This window comes from Hyperolius riggenbachi, chromosome 2 (assembly GCF_040937935.1).
Source record: "Hyperolius riggenbachi isolate aHypRig1 chromosome 2, aHypRig1.pri, whole genome shotgun sequence".
Classification (NCBI taxonomy): domain Eukaryota; kingdom Metazoa; phylum Chordata; class Amphibia; order Anura; family Hyperoliidae; genus Hyperolius; species Hyperolius riggenbachi.
This window is the reverse complement of record NC_090647.1, coordinates 227690785-227714555: the sequence shown is the minus strand read 5'-3', so window position 1 is coordinate 227714555 and position 23771 is coordinate 227690785. Positions and strand designations below refer to the sequence as shown.

The following is a 23771-nucleotide window of genomic DNA, read 5'->3' as shown; positions in this document are numbered from 1 at the left end:
CTAGTCATTTCCTGTTCATGTAATGCAATAAAGAAAAAACAAGTTTCCACACACAACCATGCTTCCAACACACATGATGATGTCCTGGCTTTGACCACTGCAGGAGCTCACTAGTACCCTCAGTGTTTACCAGTGATACAAACTATGTACATACATAAATGCAATCTAAAGCCCCATCTACACGATACGATTACATGTACGATCGTTATTCGATTCAGTTCGATTTGCCATTCTTTTGCAATGGCAAATCGAATTGAATCGAATCCCAATCGGACATGTCGGATTTATTCAGATCGTAAATAGTATCGTAATCGAATCGCACAAAGAATCGTATCGTGTAGATTGTGCTTTACATCTGTTTCTTATCATCAGTGGATTACAAATGTGATATCTTGTACAAACATGTAATATATGCAAGCCACATCCACAGCCAATAGGCTTTAAGGTGGCCACTAACGGTCCAATTTCTAGCGAAAAAATCGTTCGAGCGATCAGAAATTCTGATAGGACGAAAAATCGTTCACTACACCATCAACTAACCAATCATTGCTTCCTATCTATCACGACCAACAAGAAAATCCAAATTTTGGTTCAACGAAAATTCAATCGGACGATTGTTTTTTATAATCATTCATTATCGATTGTGCCCATCAACTGAGATTATTTACAACCAATCCGATCAGAATTTCTGATCGCTCTAACAATTTTTCGCTAGAAATTGGACCATTAGTGGCCAGCTTAACATTATTTTTATTAAACTTATCAGTGCAGTTGGGAAAAATACCAATCCTGTCATAAGGATGGCACATAAAAGATATACAAACTATCAGGGATGGGCTCACGAGTAATCAGGAGTCCGTAAGGACTCGAATTCGTAATTAAAATAAACCGTAATTGCCGAAGCTGGATGATAAGGGGTTATTTTATCATCCAGCTGCGGCAATTACGGCTCATTTTAATTACGAATTGGAGATTACTCGTGAGCCCATCCCTGCAAGCTATTAGGTATATTTACCAGAAAATAAGGTGCTTGCTTAAGTTAAACGCTGTAATTTAATATGCCAGTATAGATGATCAACAGACCAAGACAGAGGATAATGCTGTTCCCAGTCACATGATTGCATGATCACTAAACATCCTCTGGCACTTCCACTTCATCTGTAAACATACACTACATATACTTTATGAGACCATACATTTTACATGGGACCATAGGTCCCCCTCTCATCTTGTTTTTCAAAAAAAAAGTCAAATTCCAGGAAAAGGTTTTAGTGTATTTTTGGATGGTGTAGTATGGAGTCAGGACTTTTTTCGCGGATTTATTGCTGTCCAGTGTGACCTTATCTGTTAGAATTTCCATTGTTTCCTGTTCAGACAGGAAGTGCAGTTCACACTTTCCAAGAGTGACAGAGACTGCATCATATAAAGCAACTGTTTTTATAGCAGATATATATTAGCATTCCCACAGGGTTGTTTTTTTTTCTGTTCCTCATTTCCTGTCCTCAGGACTACCATTTCCTGTCCTCAGGGAAAAATCTTACCAATATAGTCACAGACAGCATTAAAATTCCTAAACCATTTATATCTCTTTTCCACACCAGTGGCATAGCAATAGGGGGTGCAGAGGTAGCAACCGCATCGGGGGCCCTTGGGCAAAAGGGGCCCTATGGGGCCCACTCTCAACCACAGTATTAGCTCTTTTTTGGTCCTGTGCTTGTAATAAATTACTTCTATAGATGCTTTAAATATTAGTAATCTTTAACACACTGCTTCCCATCCCCTTCTTGTACTTCCGGCGCTGTGGTTGTCCTTGATTGGTTTTGGTGTGCTGTATCAATTGTTATGTATAGCATGCATGGGGGGCCCAAATGCAAAACTTGCACTGCGGCTCACAGTTTCTTAGCTACTTGAAAAAAAAGGACTTTTTAAAGAAAGTCTATCATTTAACAGAATATTATAGCACAGCCAATTACTAATACCGGTACATTCGCTGAAGAGGTTTATTGTTTCAATTTCCTTTGTTCCCACTCTATGACAGAATCCCAGTGCTAATAGTAAGTAATTGTAAACCTACGCATTACTATGGACCTGGTTTGTTGAGGGTCTCCCAGGACAGAGATTATTGTAACACATACATGATTCTGAAAATCTGGCTTTGATGTATTTATAAAAAATATATTCTATTAGGAGACAAAATGAATGTGCCCTCCTGTGAGCCTTACAGGCCTATGCTAAAAGGTTAGTGTCTAAGAATTGTGCAATGAAATCTATTAAAAATGTATGGAACTGCCACCATCTCCACACTGCAGGGCCGACTGGCAGGCTCCCCAGGTCTCCCCTACCTAGTGCCCCCCCTCCCCGGCTGTGCAGAGAGTTGGCAGCAGAGCACGCTCACCTGTCCGCCGGTGAGCTCCTTCTGTTTCCTCTCTCCATGTCCTCTCTCCATACCAAGTGCCAGCCTGCACCCCGTGGACTCACCTGTCCGCCGGTGTGCTCCTCCAGTGTCCTCTCTCCATACCCAGTGCCAGCCTGTACCCCGTTGACTCACCTGTCTGCCGGTGTGCTCCTCCTGTGTCCACTCTCCATGTCTTCTCTCCATACCCAGTGCCAGCCTGTACCCCGTGGACTCACCTGTCCGCCGGTGTGCTCCTCCTGCGTCCTCTCTCCATACCCAGCGCCAGCCTGTACCCCGTGGACTCACCTGTCCGCTGGTGTGCTCCTCCTGTGTCCTCTCTCCATGTCCTCTCTCCATACCCAGTGCCAGCCTGTACCCCGTGGACTCACCTGTCCGCCGGTGGGCTCCTCCTGTGTCCTCTCTCCATACCCAGTGCCAGCCTGTAACCCGTGGACTCACCTGTCCGCCGGTGTGCTCCTCCTGTGTCCTCTCTCCATACCCAGTGCCAGCCTGTACCCCGTGGACTCACCTGTCCGCCGGTGTGCTCCTCCTGTGTCCTCTCTCCATGTCCTCTCTCCATACCCAGTGCCAGCCTGTACCCCGTGGACTCACCTGCCCGCCGGTGTGCTCCTCCTGTGTCCTCTCTCCATCTCCTCTCTCCATACCCAGTGCCAGCCTGTACCCTGTGGACTCACCTGTCCGCCGGTGTGCTCCTCCTGTGTCCTCTCTCCATACCCAGTGCCAGACTGTACCCCGTGGACTCACCTGTCCACCGGTGTGCTCCTCCTGTGTCCTCTCTCCATACCCAGTGCCAGCCTGTAACCCGTGGACTCACCTGTCCGCCGGTGTGCTCCTCCTGTGTCCTCTCTCCATACCCAGTGCCAGCCTGTACCCCGTGGACTCACCTGTCCACCGGTGTGCTCCTCCTGTGTCCTCTCTCCATACCCAGTGCCAGCCTGTAACCCGTGGACTCACCTGTCCGCTGGTGTGCTCCTCCTGTGTCCTCTCTCTATACCCAGTGCCAGCCTGTACCCCGTGGACTCACCTGTCCGCCGGTGTGCTCCTCCTGTGTCCTCTCTCCATACCCAGTGCCAGCCTGTACCCCGTGGACTCACCTGTCCGCCGGTGTGCTCATCCTGTGTCCTCTCTCCATACCCAGTGCCAGCCTGTACCCCATGGACTCACCTGTCCGCCGGTGTGCTCCTCCTGTGTCCTCTCTCCATGTCCTCTCTCCATACCCAGTGCCAGCCTGTACCCCGTGGACTCACCTGCCCGCCGGTGTGCTCCTCCTGTGTCCTCTCTCCATCTCCTCTCTCCATACCCAGTGCCAGCCTGTACCCTGTGGACTCACCTGCCCGCCGGTGTGCTCCTCCTGTGTCCTCTCTCCATGTCCTCTCTCCATACCCAGTGCTAGCCTGTACCCCATGGATATTTCAAACACATTTAAGTACACTTATTAAATCTTTTCAATAATATCCTATCTATTGCAAAGATAACTATGTTACACTTGAAACTCTCCATCAAGCAACTGTTCATCAAGAATTCTGTCTTTCCTCAAACAGGTGGTAGAGAGTGTCCATTAACATAAGGGTAAAAAAAATTAAGGTATAAATCACAAATGTTATGTTAATACTATGCCCCATCCAAGTAAACTTCATGGAGTTCTCATTTAAGGGCTTTAAAGAGAACCCGAGGTGGGTTTGAAGAATATTATCTGCATACAGAGGCTGGATCTGCCTATACAGCCCAGCCTCTGTTGCTATCCCAAACCCCCCCTAAGGTCCCCCTGCACTCAGCAATCCCTCATAAATCACAGCCACGCTGCTGACAAACAGCTTGTCAGAGCTGGCTGTGTTTATCTCTATAGTGTCAGTCTGCTGCTCTCCCCGCCTCCTGCAGAACTCCAGTCCCCACCTGCATCCCTTCCCTCCCTGCTGATTGGAGGGAAGGGACCGGGGCAGGGACCGGAGCTATGCAGGAGGCAGGGGAGCAGCTGAGACTGACACTACAGATGTAAACACAGCCTGCACAGGGAGGCTGTGATTTATGAGGGATTGCAGAGTGCAGGGGGACCTTAGTGGGGTTTGGGATAGCAACAGAGGCTGGGCTGTATAGGCAGATCCAACCTCTGTATGCAGATAACATTCTTCAAACCCACCTCGGGTTCTCTTTAACATGCTATTATAACATGAAAATAAGTGACAAAGGGGATTTGACCTGTGCCTTCCTAGTGTACATGTACTGTGGTTCAGCTCAGGCATGCCAGGATTAGAACATCCGCCAGAAATCTTAGTGGGTGGACACATTGATGTTAGATGAGATACAGCCAATCATCTATCATTCTAACAAAATCTAATTTCCACCACTCTATTGTTCCATTTGGGATTATATGAAAGGTACTGTTCAGCCAATGGGACGAAATCCAAAATACTGGCTGAGTAGGTGTATGTGTTTCAGGGTTTTGGATGCAGTGGGATGCAAAAAAAAGGGTTTTTGCTCCAATCATCTTACTCATAAAAGGGACGGTTGTTAAAAACAACTCACTGGTTACAATTTGACTTTATATTTTGGAAGATTTAAAGAATAACTACACACATTTTTTCAGGTTATTTCTCCATCACTACGCCTCTCCCAACTCCTAGGAATCCCCAGTGATGACATCATGCTGGGGCTTCCTGGCAGGTCCAAGACTGCTTCTGGAGGCAGGGCCTTTTTTAGTTATAGACAAACCAGGCACATGCCAGGGGTGACAGCTGCTTTAGGGGGCACTTAAAGAGAACCCGAGGTGGAATTTCATTATGTTAGTGGGGCACAGAGGCTGGTTGTGCACACTAACACCAGCCTCTGTTGCCCCATCGTGTGCCTCAAAGACCCCCCTGCTGGCCGCTATACCCCCGCAGTGCTGGCGACACGCAGCGCGTCGCCAGCACAATGTTTACCCTAGCACTGTCAGCGCCGCTCCCCCGCCTCATCTGCATCGCCGCTACCCGCCCGCGTCCCTTCCCTCCAATCAGCGGGAGGGAAGGGACGCGGGCGGGTAGCGGCGATGCGGGGGAGCGGCACTGACAGACAGCGCTTAGGTAAACATTGTGCTGGCGACATGCTGCGTGTCGCCAGCACTGCGGGGGTATAGTGGCGAGCAGGGGGGTCTTTGAGGCACACGATGGGGCAACAGAGGCTGGTGTTAGTGTGCACAACCAGCATCTGTGCCCCACTAATCCCTAATCCCTCTGCTGCCGTGTGGATGCAGAGGGACTTGGCGACGAGCTGTCGCCGAGCTGTCTCGCACACGCTCCCGTGTGCTAGCGACAGCTACAAATGTAGCTCCTGTGTATTTAGCTTAACTTAAAGAGTTACATATCAGGAATGTAAGTGGCTGACTCAGTCCTGACTCAGACAGGAAGTGACTCACTGATAAGAAATTCCAACTATAAAACACTTTCCTAGCAGAAAATGGCTTCTGAGAGCAAGAAAGAGTTAAAAAGGGGAATTTCTTATCAGTGAGGGTCACACTGTAGTCACTTCCTGTCTGAGTCAGGACTGAGTCAGCCACTTACATACCTGATATTTAACTCTTTCAGACAGAAAAAAAGAAAAAAAAGGAACACAGCATAGTTATTTGTGTGCTAGGCACTGTACATACATGTATCTATCTCACCATGTCACATGTCACTTTGGGTATCCTTTAAAGGGCCATTAGCTCTGCAAACCACACTCTGTATTTTATACTATAAGACTGCAAATATGACAGTATGATGCAATGCTTTAAAAAAAAACGCTATGTAGCCGAAAATAAAAATATAAGACTAATTTCTTTGCTACTAATGTTCTATTCCTTATCCAAACTACACATACATACAATTGATCACTCATTAGTTTTTTTTTTCGCTTCAGTGTCCTTTTAAGACATGGATGAATGGGAATTTTAACAGATCAGCATCTGCTTTAGGCTCCTTCCACACTGTGTCCGTTGCAGTGTGTCGAAATGAACAATATTATTGCAATGCAATGATAGTCTTATAGGGCATTTGCATCGAGTGCGGTCCGGCAGGTTCCAAAGTAGTAACACGCTGCATGCTGTACATTAACTGGGTAATGCATGCGTTTGCAGTGGCAGTTAAGTTAACTTTCATTGTACTGCATGCTTCACTGTATAGTTGCACAGCGTGTATAAAACGCAGTGCGACTTTTCGGCAGCGTTTCATTACAATTGTAACGCAACACAACGTGCACAGTGTGAAAGGATTCCTATAGGCAAAGGCAGGCTTATAACTGTACATTTAAATAATACTGTAGACATAATGTACTCACAGTAAGAAATATACAGCACTGTGCACCAAATACTTGTATATTAACACTGCTTTAAATAGGATGTTATGTACAGGATATCGTACTTTGGAAAGGATGCCTATTTCCAATCCTCTTATTCAGCAGGCATTGCTCAATTCTTGTAATCAGTGAAATGCTTTCCAAATAGAGTAACTTGCAGTTTGTATAGTCACATTCCATGCTGTGAGTGATCTAATGAAAGCCATCAGCTCAGTTTGGGTTTACTCTGTAGTACTCTTCTAGGGAGAGGTTGTACACTGCTCTGAAGCAGTCTGTCACATAGATGTGCTCTGTGGCCAGCTTCATGAAGAGACCACTGTAATCCTGAGTCCACTTCTGCATGTCAGGATGTCTAAGCAAGAGACAAGAGAACAAAAAACGTGTATATTTTGTTATTTTAACTCGAAATAGGAACTAGGGCCCAAATGTTTATTCACTTTTTCTCCTGATTGTTCTTCTAGGTGATATTTTCACACCTTGTCATAAAATGCCTTTTAAATGGAATCTGAAGTGAAAATAAACTTATTATCTAATGATTTGTATGTGTAGTACAGCTAAAAAATAAAACATTAGCAGCAGAGATATGAGTCTAATATTGTTTCCAGTACAGGAAGAGTTAAGAAACTCCAGTTGTTATCTATGCAAAAGAGCTTCCCTGAGCTCCAAGACTTTTAAAGTCACAGAGAGCTCTGTCTTCTAAAGCTTATTATCTCAAGTGTCTGTCACTGTATTTTGTTTTTTGTTTGCAGAGTGAAGTTCAAAAGTTCAATAGCCTGCTTTGTGAAATCATTTAGAATGCTGAGTGTAGTGTGTAAATTGCAAATATTAGAGAATGATGCAATGTTATAAAAAAAACTATATAACTGAAAATAAAAATATGAGACTCTTTTCTTTGCTACTGATGTTCTATTAATTATCCATACTACACATACAATTCATTATATCATAAAAAAAAAAATGTTTTGCTTCAGTGTCACTTTAAACCCCCAGCAAACAAAAATACAGTAAGTATACTGAAAATAATTTTGATGGTACTTTTTCAACAACTATTCCGTACATTTTCAATTGTAACATGCTGAAAAGTTATTTTGAAGAGAAGATGAAAATGATCTCCTAGGAGATAATTCAGGAGAAAAAGTTAATTGCATATGGCCCGGGGACTTATTTCATACTACGAGGTTGATTCACAAAACTACGGTAAAATTGCAGTGCTCAGAGAGCGCACCACAACTTTACCTGTGTTTAGCAAACAATCATATGTGCATTGTGCACATAATGCAGCTCGTATTATGTATTCAAAGACAAGTCAAGACAAATAACATTTATATTTCGCTTTTCTCCTGGCGGACTCAAAAGCGCCAGAGCTGCAGCCACTAGGATGTGCTCTATAGGCAGTAGCAGCATTAGGGAGACTTGCCTAAGGTCTCCTACTGAATAGGTGCTGGCTTACTGAACAGGCAGAGCCGAGATTTGAACCCTGGTCTCCTGTGTCAGAGGCAGAGACCTTAACCATTACACCATACAGCAAAGCATGTGCTGCTAGTATAATTTGTGCTGCTAGTATAATTCGTGCTGCTAGTATAATTCGTGCTGCTAGTATAATTCATGCTGCACAAAGAATACAGAAGTAACGCACGCATTGTGTACATAAAGCGAGTTGCATAAATGCTGGGAAAATTACCATGCACTGTATGCGCATGGCAGTTTTACCATAGTTTAGTGAATTAGCTGTTATGAGAGCAGTAGTGTAGCACATAGCGGGGAGTACAAGAGAGACCAATTGTTTCAAGTAGATGCTTTCTCACTCCCTCCAATGCAGCACGCGATGCGCAGCTTAATGTATTTTTCACATCGGATATTTTGACTTTTATTATAATTGGCATCCAAGTTGCCCTGCTGCAACACAACGCGCAACTGTAGGGGTATATTCACCAAGCATTGTTAAAGCGGATGAGCACAGACAGCGCAAGTAAGGTTTTCCTGGTGGTACACAAAGTATGTAACACACGTTGAGCAAATAGTGCAACTCATGTTAGCTATATGACACGCACAATGCTTGTAAGACTTCAGTGTCCAGCTGTCATTTTGGTGGCTGCTATAATGGAGGTTTGTGTATTTTTAGGGACTTTTTAAGAAAAGCAAGTCGTTTAATTGGCTGCCTTGTTCACAGCTAAATCACTGATACAAGCTAAGGCATCCTGGCTGATCGTTTGTGCCTGGTTTGGTGACTTTAGGAAAGTGCAGGGAAGAGCACTGTAACATACAATCAGTTACAGCAGACAAAAATTTGTCTGCACATCAATGGATGTTTGCAGTGGACACAGATTCCCATTTCCGCTCTCCACTGCTCTTACTGTAGAAATGAATATCACATAACAAATGTGATACAGCAGGTGCCTACAGCTGAGTTTATGTACAAGAAGACTGGAGACAATGAGCCCCTTTCCTGCAAAAACTTTTTTGTCTGTTGCTGTGTATTTCTGCATCAGTTGCAACTTTTTTCCTGACAGTTCTATACTGGATACCACATACTGTACAGGGTAGAAACTGACTTCTAGTGGCAACATATCAATTAAGGCTGGTTTCACAGTGGGACGTTACAGGCGCACGTTAGAGCAGCCTGTAACGCAGCCCACCGCACAGTAATGAAAAATCAATGGGGCTGTTCACAGTGCGGACGTTGCGTTACATTGTAACGCTGCGTCACAAGACAACGTACTGCATGCAGTACTTTGGACGCGGCTGAGCCGCGTTAGACTGCTTGCACATGCTCAGTAATGTTTGGGAGGAGCGGAGAGCGGCCAGGCACATGGCTAATTAATATGCACTGCACGTTATGACGTGCAGTGTTTACTTCCTGGAGCAGCCGCTCTGTGCGGCGATTGGCCGGCGGGACCAAGTGATGCCGCATCACAGCATCACTGACGCCAGAGTGAGCTGCACAACGCGGCTCACTCTGACGTCCAGATCCAGCACCACCAGGCGTTGAGTTAGGGGGACGTTATGCGACCTTAGCGCCCCCTCTAACGCAACGTCCTGGTGTGAAACTAGCCTAAGAGATACAGAAAACAAGTAACCCACACATTAACATAGAATTGTATTGTGCCTCTTGCATATCTGCTGTGTGAGAAAATGTGTAGGGTTACTGTGTACTGCAGTGCACAGACACATACTTGGTATGTGTTGGCTATCAATAATACAATCCTGCGGACAATCATCGGTTCTGATAACCACGGTGATCAATCGGAAACGATCAGTCATGCACACTAATGGCCGAAAAAACGACAACCAATTTGATCAGATAAAAGGTCGTCTGAAGCAAAGATGAATTTAAAACCCAGATACTTGCCTAAGGAGAGGGAAGCCTTCACGTACCACTACTCTTCCCTTTGTTCCTCCCCCATTAGCAGTCTCCGACCGATCGGTTGGAGACTGCTCTCTTCCGCTTTGGGTTTGCTTCGGAAGTCTTCAGGAGCACTCAGGCTTCTGAAGACAGACCGCTCCATACTGCACACACACGAGCGCCCTCTCTCATGCACTCGCACATGCGCGGTATAGAACTGCCCGTCTTTGGGAGCAATCTCTACCGAAGAGTTCCGAAGCCTCGAAAGAGGTAATGAGGAGAGGAAAGGGAAGGCTCTGTAGGACTCAGAGCCTTCCCTCTCCTTAGGTGAGTATCTGTTTTTTGTTTTGTTTTGTCTGCAGGACTGTATCGTTAATGGCCACCTTTAGTTTCAAGGGTGTTTATTGAACAGATAGATCATGTACATACAAAGTAAAAAATAAAAATAATCCCCCATGCAAGGAGGCAGAGATAATTGCTGAAAAAACAATGAAAAACATCTAAAGCCTCATCTACATGGTACAATTTTCCATCAGATCGGATCTATTAGACGGATCTATTAGATAATTTTCAAATGGTCCAATCAGATTGGCGATAGATTTTGCAATAGATTTGGGGTATTTATCAATGCAAAATCTATCGCAAAATTGATCTGAAACAATTTGGACATCTACACGTGATGCAATTTCTTATCAGATCACCGGTCAATCTGATGGAAAATTGTACCGTGATGATGAGGCTTTAGTAAGCTTCATTTATTATCCTTTTTTTTCTTGTTAGCTGGGAGAAGTAAATGTAAAGGGTGAGTATGAGAAGGTATGGCTCCAGGGTGTTTCCACTTCATGCCAGTTGAGCCAAGGGAAAATGGTTCAGGTGGGGAGGGGTCAGGGAGGTCAGGCAAGTTAAATGACAAAGATATACATTTACTGCATAGAGCAAAACAGAGATTTTAGTACAGTGTTTGCAGGAGGTAGTGCAAAGCCCAAAAGACTACATCAGAAACTTCAAGGGCTTGATTCACTAAACCGTGCTAACTCATGGCGCGGCCGCGCTAGAACGCATGCAATCGCAATTTTTCACGTGCAAAAATGCTAGAGCGGCCGTGCTATCGGTTAGCACGATTTAATGAATCAAGCCCCAAGTGTTTTAAAAGGCCACCTTCAAAAGTAACACGTGGCGTAAGACCAAAAGAAAGCTGCCATATGTATTTCCTTTTAAACAATACCAGTTGCCTGATATCCTGCTGATCTTTATGGTCAGCAGTGTGGGAATCACACACCTGATGCAGCTAATCTTGTCAGATTTATCATAGACATCTGATCTGCATGCTTGTTCAAGGTCTATGGCTTAACCCTTGGAGAGAAAATGTAAAGATGCTTTAGCTCTAGCTATACTTAGTATAGCTAGAGCTTTGTGGCGAGTGGCGGTGTGTGGCGGCAGGTGCGCGAAGATCTTCAATCAATGTATCAAGCTTGCAAGATTAGAGGATATTGGCGTGGGACTTTTCCGAGGATATTGGTGTGGGAACATTTTTTTACCTGTGATTCCGAGTCGTGACGAGCATCCCTGGCTGGTAATAGGATATGATGCTCTGCAATTTGGCACTTTCCCTACAGGTGGTCATACAGCTAGTGATGCATGAGCATATCGACCAAGAGACAGATCTCCCTCTGACCGAATGTGACCGAGAGAGATCCGTTGGCTGCCCATACACAGCAGGCTGATTCCCGATCCATTGCAGAATGCTATATCTTAGGAATCAGCCTTGCAACGCCCCCGATTCTGGCTGCCTCTAAAATATTAATATATTAATGCCCCCCCCCCCCCCCCCCTTCCCCAGAGCCTGTGCATTGTAAATCTCAACTCTCCAAGTTTAGCGACTCTGAGTTTCCTCCGCTGTCTCCCCGAGCACCGCTGTGAATGTATATATGATGTGTGCACAGGAAACTTTTATATATTATAAATAACAACTCTGCAATAAGAATACAATTGTGTCACTAGTAGGGATGGTCGCTGAGATGCAAATAATTCTATGTTGATGCAGGATTATGCAATTTTTTCATGCAAATGTACGCAGCTTGAAAATGGATTAATCAAATTCCACCTTTGCAGGATCTGAGTTGGATGATTTTTGTACCGACTCCACAGCCCTGAGCTTAATGCTCCTGTTTTAGTCACTCAAACTAGGTTTATCCCTAAGCTAAGCAGATTTTTTAACTAACCACAACTGATAACATTGCCCTAACCCAACACAAACCAATAGCTTAAAGGAGTTCCGATGTGAAAAGAAAAATCTATTTTTTACTCACGTGGGTCTTCTTCCAGCCCCAAGAAGCCGTCTTAGTCCCTCGCCGCAGCACTGGTGCTCCTCGGTGTCCCAGCTGGCCTCCCGCAATGATGGTGACCCATCATTGGGTCGGGACTTCTGCACCTGCGCACATTCACAACTACTGCATAGGCGTAGTATGCGCCAGATGACGTGGACATGTGCCCGCACATGCGCAGAAGACCCAGCACCACTGGCCCCATCATTGCCGGTGGCTAGTGGGAACACCAAGGACCGGTGGAGCTGCAGCGAGGGGCTGAGACTGCTGCTCGGGGCTTGAAGAAAAAAGTGAGTAAAAAATTGATTTTTCTTTTTCACATCAAAAATCCTTTAAAAGACAACTGAAGCAAGTGATATATGTAAGAAGCTATATTTATTTACTTTTAAACAATACCAGTTGCCCAGCAGCCCAACTGATCTATTTGGCTGCAGTAGTGTCTGAATAACACCAGAAACAAGCTAATCTTGTCAGATCTGACTATAATGTCAGAAACACCTGATCTGCTGTATGCTTGTTCAGAATCTATGGCTAAAAGTATTAGAGGCAGAGGATCAGCAGGATGCCAGGCAACTGATATTGCTTAAAAGGAAATAAATATAGCAGCCTCAATATCCCTCTCACTCCAGTTGTCCTTTAAGACTAACTTTCCCTAACTGTAAGCTGTTCTGACCTTCTGAATTCTCAAAACCGGGATGGGGACTGCCAGTATTTTAGTTGTCCATGTGCCACAGTACCATTTATAATTACAACTAGTTAGGTTGGTTTAAGAGAACCTGATTGACTATATTTGTATGTCAAAGTGAGTCAAAAAAACCTTCAAAAAATGTCTGTAACAAAATGGGAAGATTTCCTCTATTTGTCCTGAACTACGTTATTACCAAGAAGTAAGTCTATTTTTTTTTAAATAATATGGTATTTTGCAATCATTTGGAAGAAGAATGGTCAAGTATTTCAGTTCTCATAAACATAGACATCAGGCAGTTTTTGGTCACAGTATCTGTTGCAATAGCTTGTTTTTTCAGCATTATGTTCTCCCGAGCAGCGTGTTTGTGTTTTTATGTGTAAGCTACAGTTCAAACTCTTCACTGCATCATAGCCATTCAAGGAACCAAGTAAAACTGTACAAAGGGTTTTTTTTTTATTTGGTGCAGTGTCATTTCCACTACATCACTGAACTAGGATGTTTGACAAACTTTACTGATATGGGTGGTAAATGCTGATCATAAGATAACCGTATTTTTCGGACTCTCCAGACTATAAGACACACCTAGGTTTAGAGGACAAAATCTAGAGGAGAAAAATATACTAAACCTGGTGCGTCCATGGTCCAGGAGCATCTTGTAGATGTTCTCCCTCCAATTATACTGTCCTTTTCCTGTCCCTCTTGTGTCCTTCTTCTGTACTCCTTGTGTCCTCCTCCTCTTCTCCTTGTGTCCTCCTCCTATCCCCCTTTGTGTCCTCCTACTGTCCTCCTTGTGTCCTTCTCCTGCCCCCCTACTGTTGCCTTTGTGCCTTCCTCCTGTACCCCTTTGTGTCCTCCTCCTCCTGCCCCCCTTTGTGTCCTCCTGCTGTGTTTCTTATTTTCTCCTCATGTCCCCCTCCTGTCCCCCTTGTTTCCTCCTCCTGTTCCCCTTTGTGACCTCCTCCTGTCTATGTCTAGTCTGCCTACATAGATATATGTCTATGAAGAACACCTGTTCAGACAAGCCTATAATTTTCTATAGGCAGCACTGAAGGCACACTGGCTCACCCACTAATCCTTGTATTTCCTTACCTTTGTTTCCTCCCCACTACCCTCTAGATTGTAAGCTCGCAAGGGCAGGGACCTCCTCCTAGTGTTTCTCATACTGCTGTAATTTTAACATATGTACATGTACCAACTACACATCAACTATGTATGTATTTCTATTTTTAATTCTATTCAATGCCATGACTGTACAGTGTCTTGTATTTCTTATGTATATTTGTTCCTCATTATTTGTTTGTACTATGTACAGCGCTACGGAAGATGTTGGCGCTATATAAATAAAAAATAATAATAAAATAATAATAAAAGAAGCAATAAGTATGAGATTAAATCAAGTATCATGTGCTAGCAATACCATGCATTTTAGATGGCAACAACCACCAGTGACCACATGAGCAGACTTGTGCCCGTAGAGGCCACAGCCATTATTTTTTATTTATATAGCACCAGCATCTTCCATAGCACTGTACAGAATTCAATACAGAGGACCATGGATACATAAGTAGTTCAAGTACAGCTCAAACAGGAAACACTAGGAGGAGGACTCTGCGCTGATGAGCTTACAATCTAGAGCAGGGGTCTCAAACTCAATTTACCTGGGGGGCCGCAGGAGGCAAAGTCAGGATGAGGCTGGGCCGCATAAGGGATTTCACAATCGTGGCGCATCGCCGCCTCTGCCCGCCCCTCTCACTCTTCCTTCACAGAGACGGGCGGGGAGAGGCGGCAATGCGCCGCGACTGACGTCAGGAGGGGCAGAGCTGAAGCTGAAAGCTCTGCCCCTTCCAGGAAATGCCGGCAGATTTCCCCCCGGGCAATTTGGGGGCTCTGCAGCCCTCGTTTAGCGGTGGGGATGCGGCAGATTACTTGGGAGCACTGAAGCAAACTATCAGGAAGCTTTTGCCGGCGAGGGCCACAAAATATTGTATCGAGGGCCGCAAATGGCCCGCGGGCCGCGAGTTTGAGACCCCTGATCTAGAGGGTAGTGTGGATGAAGCAGTTAACTTCAATACCTGCCTATAATAAATTACTGTACAAGCTTGTCTGAAGAGGTGCGATTTAAGAATGCGCTAGAAGGTTTCCAGGCTTGGAGCTTGATGGACTGACTGGGGAAGAGAAAGTTCCAAAAGAGAGATGATGCTTGTGTGAAGTCTTGGAGGCAAGAGTGGGAGGAGGTGACCAGGCTAGAAGCCAGGAGGGTTTAGTTTAGACACTTTAGACACTTTTTTCAGTCAAAGTGAGTTGATGATCTTTAGAATGGTACTTTTTCCTGTGAAATACTAATAATGAGTTGATGATAATTTTATGTAAATATATGCAGCTGCTACATTCAATGGGTGTGTTTCCAGCTGCAAAAAATTAACATACAATAAAATATGCATCAAGTTGGTTTACTAGCATCTCACTGAATATCTCTATTTCAGAAATGTCATATATGAAACCTTTTCTTTTGAGTTAATAGGTGCATCTGTTACATCACAGTAACCGAGGTTCACAAAGAGGAAAGCTGTCTGTCCTCAGGGCATTATTGAGCAATTTTGCTGAGGTCGGTTTTTCTAGATGACATTTTCTTGGAAAACTGGCAAAATCAGCAGGTGAGCATTTTTTCCACATTGCTCATACTACCAGAGCTAGGGGGCCCAGCAAAAATGCAAGATCCCACCACAGTCCATACATTTTCACAATTTAAATCCATGTATAACCTACCTGGAAAACAGAGCTTTTTTGGCAAAATCTGCTCCATCTGGGGGCACAGCTGCCATCTGACCCACCAGAGTCAGTGCAGCACACTGTGGGTCCTGTGGGTCTCCAAGCCCCTTCCTGTAAGGACAGTAAAATAACTTAACACTTTTCCACCTTTATACTGCAAAAAAAAGGTAACATGTAAATACAAAGAATCATTATACTGTCATAAAGCGAGAGGGATATGGAGGCTGCCATATTTATTTCATTTTAAGCAATACTTAATACCTGGCAGTCCTGTTGATCCACCACTAACACAATAAAAGTAGGTAGTTCTGTTCCACCCCTCAATACTGCAGCAAACAATCTCCACACAAGAACACAGGGTTTTTATATGAACAGCTTCTCTGTTTATTCTTCAATCAAAATATCTTCAAAGATGCAGCCAAGTCGTATAGGTACAATTTCAGAGTTTCAAATCACATAAAAGACTGCCTGTTGATCCTCTGCCTCTAAGGGCCCTTTTCCACTAGAGCGATTGCGACTGCTGAATCGCAAAATCGCAAATCGCTAGTGATTTTTAAATTGCTAGGGTTGTCACTTTATCATAGAAATCACGAGAAGTATTTTCCACTACAGTGATTCGATTTGGAAATCGCTAATCGCAAATCGCAATCGCTTGCTGGAGCGATTTTTACAATGATAATGCAATGAAAATCGCAAATCGCAATCGCATAACAGAATTAATGAAAAATCGCAATCGCAATCACTGGCGTTTGTGATTTGTGATTGCGATTGCTAGCAGTGATTGCGATTGCTAGTGGAAAAGGGCCCTAATACTTTTAGCCACAGACCCTGAACAAGCATGCAGCAGATCAGGTGTTTCTGACATTATTGTCAGATTTGACAAGATTAGCTGCATGCTTGTTTCTGGTGTTATTCAGACACTATTGCAGCCAAGAAGATCAGCAGGGCTGCCAGGCAACTGGTATTGTTTAAAATGAAATAAATATGGCTCCATATTTTTCTCACATCAGTTGTGCTTTAAAAGGATATATTATTATTATTTATATAATGCTGACATCTTCTGCAGTGCTTTTATGGAATTTGTATAGTCTTGTCACTATCTATCCCTCAGAGGGGCTCACAATATAATTCCTAACATCAATATGTTTTTGGGATGTGGGTGGAAACTGGATTGCCTGTGGGGAAACCCATACAGACACAGGGAGAACATACAAACTCCTTGTAGATAGTGCCCATAACAACATTAAAGGGAAGTTGTTGGTCTTAAACATTCTTATACGTCAAAAAATTTCCAGGGGGAACATATTTCTCTAAAGGTAGTCATTTACGTAGTTCATGGTATATCCAAAGAAAAAGTTATGTAGCTTCAATAAGATTACCACAACATCCCCTTGGTATCGCCATGACATCATGATATTTACCTGTAGCATCATCTTCATATGAAATCCAGTATCCCCCCTGCTGTATGAAATATGAACTTTGTTTTATCAAGCTTTTTTTTGTTAATGTAGAAACCTATGTTTCTTCCTCCTTTGACACTGCAGGATTGTTCTTAATCTGAGTGTAGGGACTGTACAAAGTCATATTTCCATGAAATGCTCAAAAGGAGGCAACAGCAACTGTCATTGGATAAATTCCCTGTTAAAGCCACACAAAAAAAAGGTTAGGGAGAACCATCAGATAGCAATGATTCAGTTAGCTAAAGTGAACGTCTTGTTGATATATTTATTTTATACAGTACAGTCCTTTGTATTAAATATTTTTCTTTAACTGTTTTTGGATTGTTCAGCGAATCACTTGCATTTCCATGAATTCTTATGGGGGTATTTGCTTTGATATAAGAGGGCTTTGGTTTACAAGCATGTCTCCGAAATGAATTATGCTCGTAAACCAAGGTTCCACTATATTAAGAAGCTCTGCTTTCAGTCGCACATGGGGCTTGATTCACTAAACCGTTTTCGCGAGCATTTTTGCATTTGCACGCGTTCGCTGAATTTCACATGCAATCACACATTTTTTGTGCGAAGACGCGATCACGCGTGAAGATTTGCGATTACACGCGAAAACGGTCGTGATACGAGTTATCACGGTTTTGGTGAATTGCGCCCATGATGTGTACTAGAACATGAATGTTCCTACTAGTCCGCAGGGCAAGCTCCCAGGTGGTGACCATGGATGGAGGGGGAGGAGAGTGTGAAAGTTGGGTGGGCCCCAAGATATAAAGTTAATTCCCAGTAAATAACCATAACTAGCCACGTGCCATTAAGTAACTGCCTTTCTTTCATGCAGAAAGTTGTATGTGAAACATCAAAAATCTTTGTAAAGCACACATAAAAATGTAACGCACAAGAGAAAAGCACAGAAAGAAAAAGTAAAAGTAAAAGAGAGAAAAGTATGAAAGTGTGAATGGGCCATAAGGAAACTGCAATGGTAAGACATCATGTAGAGAGCACAGTTATAAACATTAGCCTGGGAAAAACAAAAGTTCTGTCATTGGTGTATACTTTACAAAATATATTTTTTTTCCTCCTATTTCAATGAACAAGATTATTTTTAATATAAAAAGGATTACCTGCATATGTCACCTTCTGGATCTGGAAATGTGAACGAAGCAACCGGGTTCTTCATCAAATCAACAAAGAAGCTTGCTTTAGGGGTCACATAAAAGAATGGAATACCAGTGCTGTTATGCAGAGGACCATCACTGGTCTGAAGGACCTGACCAAATGGCACTCCTTGGATCTGATAATAAAAGAAAAAAATGTAATAAAGTTATTTTCTAAAACCATGTACATATGGATGTTCATAGTACAATAGCATACTTTACCAAAAGCCCTCATTGCAATAGCCTCTTGCGAAATGTTGCATACAAAAACATGCAAAAAAAATCACTTGTTTCACTATGTTGTTTCATAGCTGTAGAAATCTGCATGCTAAGTCAAATTCCAAGCTCAATAACGCCTCAACAGTCACCTAGTAGCTCCAGGCTGCCCTCTCCTGGTGGCCATGTGTATAAAGACTTAAATAAATAATCAATGCAAGCAGTCTATTTCTAGTAAATAGACTGAGACTAATTGCACACTTGGGTTATTTCCTTAGCTCTGCTGCCGCACTGTGATGTGCTCCCTGCTGGACAGGAAGTACGTCACTGTTTTTTTCTACAATCGGTGAATGCGTGCTGCAATGCTACCACAACAATCTATAAAGACTGTTGCTATGCCATTGACTCCAATGCAACAGTGCGCCGAGCAGTATGGCAATGCACTGCAGGGTCTGCATCGCCTTCGCATCATCTGAAGCACTTGTCCCTTGCACCTCGGGTACTATGGCCCGTCTCATACATAAATGGCCACAGCGGCAGGGGAGAGTACCGCCTTGTGACGTGATAGTGTGCAAGGTGCTTAAGGCCACTGTTGCGTTCCCTGTGACAGCAGGAATTCAAGGCAACGGATCGGGAAAGTGGAACTGCACGTTACCCGCGTGTTGCATTGCATACAGTGAAGCATACAGTTCAATGAAAAGTATGCTTCACTGTAACAGGGATACAGAGGCGCCAGAAGAATAAAAAATGGCTAAAAAGTTTAACATTTTTGGAGGCAGTGGTGGACTTACCTCCTCCAAACAGACACAAGATATGCTAACAAAGTTTAGCAGAACAAATTTATTTACATACTCCAGGGGAAAATGCTACGTGTTTTGCAGTATCCAGGAGCGCCACCAAAGGCTCAAAAGAAAGCTGGCGTGCCAAGGTCCTCACCCCGGTACCAGGGAGTCACAACGATAAATCCACAGAAAAGGACCGGCACCACACGAAGTACTTATAGCTCTTTAAAGTTTTATTGATGCAAGCATGACAGCAACAACAGAACTCTGTTACGGCTTCTCATAGCCTTTATCAAGTTGCCAATGATCATTTGGCAACTTGATAAAGGCTATGAGATGCCGAAACAGCGGTCTGTTGTTGCTGTCATGCTTGCATCAATAAAACTTTAAAGAGCTATAAGTACTTCGTGTGGTGCCGGTCCTTTTCTGTGGATTTAACGTGTTTTGCAGGTATGACCCCGCTTCATCAGGCAATAGGTAGGAGTAGGTAAAGTGCAGGTCTGTAGCTGAGCCAAGTGCCTCTGTGAGTTCACTGTAACTGTTTTATTGTTAAAGTGCACTTGAGACCAGTGAAATAGAAGAATTTATACTTCCCCTAGCCCCATGTACTCGGTGGGCACCCTCGCTGTCCTCCCAGGCGGCTAGTGCCTGTTGGGCTGCATTGCACATGTGTGGCCCGGGTGCATGCACCTGTCACCCTCCCATCACCAGGAGCGTTCTGTACTTGCGCAGTACAACCTGCTTTATAACATACATCTCTCAATTCATCACTAACTGTCCCTCACAAGACCTTAGTCTAATGTAGCTATCACAATTATAGTCCATAGGAAAACCTAAGCCAATTTAGGGGTTAAAAACAAGCATGTGGGCATTAGGGTTTTTCTGCCTGTAGTCTTCTGAGATGTAAATCTGACTCTGCCTAGCCTTAAAGAGAAACTCCGACCAAGAATTGAACTTTATCCCAATCAGTAGCTGATACCCCCTTTTACATGAGAAATCTATTCCTTTTCACAAACAAACCATCAGGGGGCACTGTATGGCTGATATTGTGGTGAAACCCCTGCCACAAAGAAATTCTGAGTATGTACTCTTGACAGTTTCCTGTCTGTGAACCCTGTTGCATTGTGGAAAATAGCTGTTTACAGCTGTTTCCAACTGCCAAAACAGCAAGCAGCAGCTACATCACAGCAGTAAAAATGTCACCATGTAATAAATGTCAGAATATAAACCAGGGGTTTAACCTCTTGCCGACCGCGTCACGCCGATGGGCGTGGCCGCGGTGGCAGCCCCAGGACCGCCTAACGCCAATCGGCGTAAAGTCCTGGGGCTCTGTTTTGCAGGAGATTGCGCGCAGGTTGCGCGCGCATCTCCTGCTTGGGGGGCGGAGTTCTGCCCCGTCTTCAGTCTCCGAGCGGCTATTGCCGCTCGGGAGACTGTTAGACGGCGTGATCGCCGTCTATTTAGACTGTGTAGCGCTGCGATCATCAGCAGTGCTGCACTGGGGACAGCCGTTTGACACGGCTGTCCCCCTGGGGGACAAGAGAGCGATCGGCTCTCATAGGCAGAAGCCTATGACAGCCGATCGCCGTAATTGGCTGGCTGTGGGGAGGCAGGGAGGGAGGGATGGGGTTTAAAGAGAACCCGAGGTGGGTTTGAAGAATATTATCTGCATACAGAGGCTGGATCTGCCTATACAGCCCAGCCTCTGTTGCTATCCCAAACCCCCCTAAGGTCCCCCTGCACACTGCAATCCCTCATAAATCACAGCCACGCTGCTGACAAACAGCTTGTCAGAGCTGGCTGTGTTTATCTCTATAGTGTCAGTCTGCTGCTCTCCCCGCCTCCTGCAGAATTCCAGTCCCCGCCTGCATCCCTTCCCTCCCTGCTGATTGGAGGGAAGGGACAGGGGCAGGGACCGGAGCTATGCAGGAGGCAGGGGAGCAGCTGAGACTGACACTACAGATGTAAACACAGCCTTACAGCATGGCTGTGATTTATGAGGGATTGCAGAGTGCAGGGGGACCTTAGGGGGGTTTGGGATAGCAACAGAGGCTGGGCTGTATAGGCAGATCCAGCCTCTGTATGCAGATAACATTCTTCAAACCCACCTCGGGTTCTCTTTAAAGAAACAGCCTTTTTTTTAAAAAGAAACACAAACGAAAATATTTATGAAAAAAAAATAAACATGGGGGGAGCGATCAGACCCCACCAACAGAGAGCTCTGTTGGTGGGGAGAAAAGGAGGGGGGGGGGGGGGAATCACTTGTGTGCTGTGTTGTGCGGCCCTGCAGCTTGGCTTTAAAGCTGCAGTGGCCAATTTTACTCAAAATGGCCTGGTCACTAGGGGGGTTTAGCCCTGCAGTCCTCAAGAGGTTAAAATATTTTACAATGGGCAAACACTGACTAAATCATTTATACATAATTATTGTAAAAATGAAGCACTTTTTTTGATTACATTATTTTCACTGGAGTTGCTCTTTAACCTTGTGTTCACTCTCCTGGTTGGAATAAGAAGGCATTGAGCCAATCCTCATACAAGGATAGCAACAGGAGCTATTTTTAATGAATTCCACTAACCTATGAAGAGGCACACATCACGGGAGTGTGCAAGAACTCAGGTAAGCTCCTAATTTACAAAGGAAATACCTAGTGTTTTGAGTATTTTCAATCAGAAACAGGTTAATCTTACGTGAAGCACATTTACTGATGACTTTAAAAATGCCGCATAATGGATTTCTACACATTAAAATGCCTGCTTTCAGCTGTTAGATGCCACACATAGCCACACAACCCAAGGTTCAAAAATACCGCCACAGCCCGTACACATGTGGTTGGCTGAGACTGTTGCAACCTGGCAAGGTGCATTTTTTGAAACCATTATCGAATGTGCTACCTCCTTGCTGCGTATGTGTGCATGGGTGTTATAGCAATTTTAGAGTGTGGCCCTACTCAATGCGCGTTTATCGTCTCTTTTGATATTCTTAGGTGGGAGGTGGTCAAAAGAAGGTTGTATCTGGGACACTCAATAGACACCAGGCACCTGCCTTGGTTGCCTTGTGGTAAATCCTACTCTGCTCAAAATCAACAAGTATGAATTACACAAGGACAGCTGGCAGCTATTCACTAGCATTATCACAATAAATGTGATGCAGCATCATCAATCCATCAGATGAGCACATGGTGTCACTCTGTCCACACACCACTCATACAATGTACATTACAGGATGTCACCAGAGACACTCACCGTTTCCTGTGAAGAAATAGTAGCTAGCACGCCCCACTTGCTTTTCTGGGCTAGTGTTCGGGCATTTGTGGCCAGCTTGCTCTGGAAGGCAGCTGCAGGGGAAAGGGGGGTCTCAGTCACTAGGCTGTTCTCCCTTTTGTATGAGAACATCCTGGAGGGTGAGGAAATCTGCACAGCTACATCAGGCCCCGGCCTGGGCTTCATCCTCTCATCTTTGTAAGCTGAGGCTGGGTAGCTTTGCTTCCACATGCTGATCGTATCTTCAAGCAGAGCAGGCAGAGCATCCTCTGTGGAGGAGCTGTCCAATTCTTCCTCCACCTCATTGGTGACTGACCAAGACACTGAATTGAGAATCACGTATGCCTGACTATACGACAGCAAGGTGTACCCCAACAGCCACAGCAAACAGGATGCAAGAGCATTGGTTTTGGAGTTGAAGCAGCATGCAGACATTTTCAATCTGTTGTATGATGCTGGAATCTCTATTCGTCGTGCCCAGCCAGTGTGGAAGGTGTGCCTCTACCAGGCATTGACTGCCATCTAGTGGACTACCATAGGTCTGCTGTACAATGTTGACAGCAGACCTATTGTTAAAGATATTGGACCCAATCCAATTCACTTTTTTCCCTAAGTTTTCTCTAGTAGACAATTTTTCCTCTTCTGTTTAAACTAACTTTTCAACATTCTGCAATTGAAAAAGTATCAAAAATAATGAAAAAGTACTGTCAAAATTATTCTGAGTATCTTCTTGCTTGGCTTTAAAGCTAATGGGAACCCCTTTTTATTTACAAAAAAAAAGTCAAATACTGACCTAAGGAGAGGGAGGCTCTGGGTCCCATAGAGCATTCCATCTCCTCTCCCGGTGCCCGCTGCTGTCCTGGCTCCCCCGTAGCGGTATTCGACCGTTTCGGTCAAATACCGCTGTCTCCCGGCCGAAGGGAGACTTCGGAAATGCTTCGGGAGCCCGAGTGCTCCCGAAGACGGGCCGCTCTACACTGTGCGCTCGCCCTCTATGACGCACTCGCGTGTGCGCCGCCTGTCTTCAGGAGGACTCGGCTCCTGAAGACTTCCAAAGTC

At 44.5% G+C, this 23771-nt stretch overlaps 1 protein-coding gene across 1 annotated transcript; it reads right to left on the bottom strand.

Annotated features, from left to right (window-relative positions):
- Positions 1-5977: 5977 nt before the first annotated feature.
- Positions 5978-23168, bottom strand: CREG2 (cellular repressor of E1A stimulated genes 2). The gene is made up of 4 exons (XM_068265293.1): positions 22695-23168; positions 18421-18590; positions 15846-15959; positions 5978-7076 (listed from the first exon to the last, which is right to left on the bottom strand). The coding sequence occupies exons 1-4, from the start codon at positions 23145-23147 to the stop codon at positions 6935-6937; spliced, it is 879 nt and encodes a 292-aa protein (XP_068121394.1). The 5' UTR covers positions 23148-23168; the 3' UTR covers positions 5978-6934.
- Positions 23169-23771: the final 603 nt, after the last annotated feature.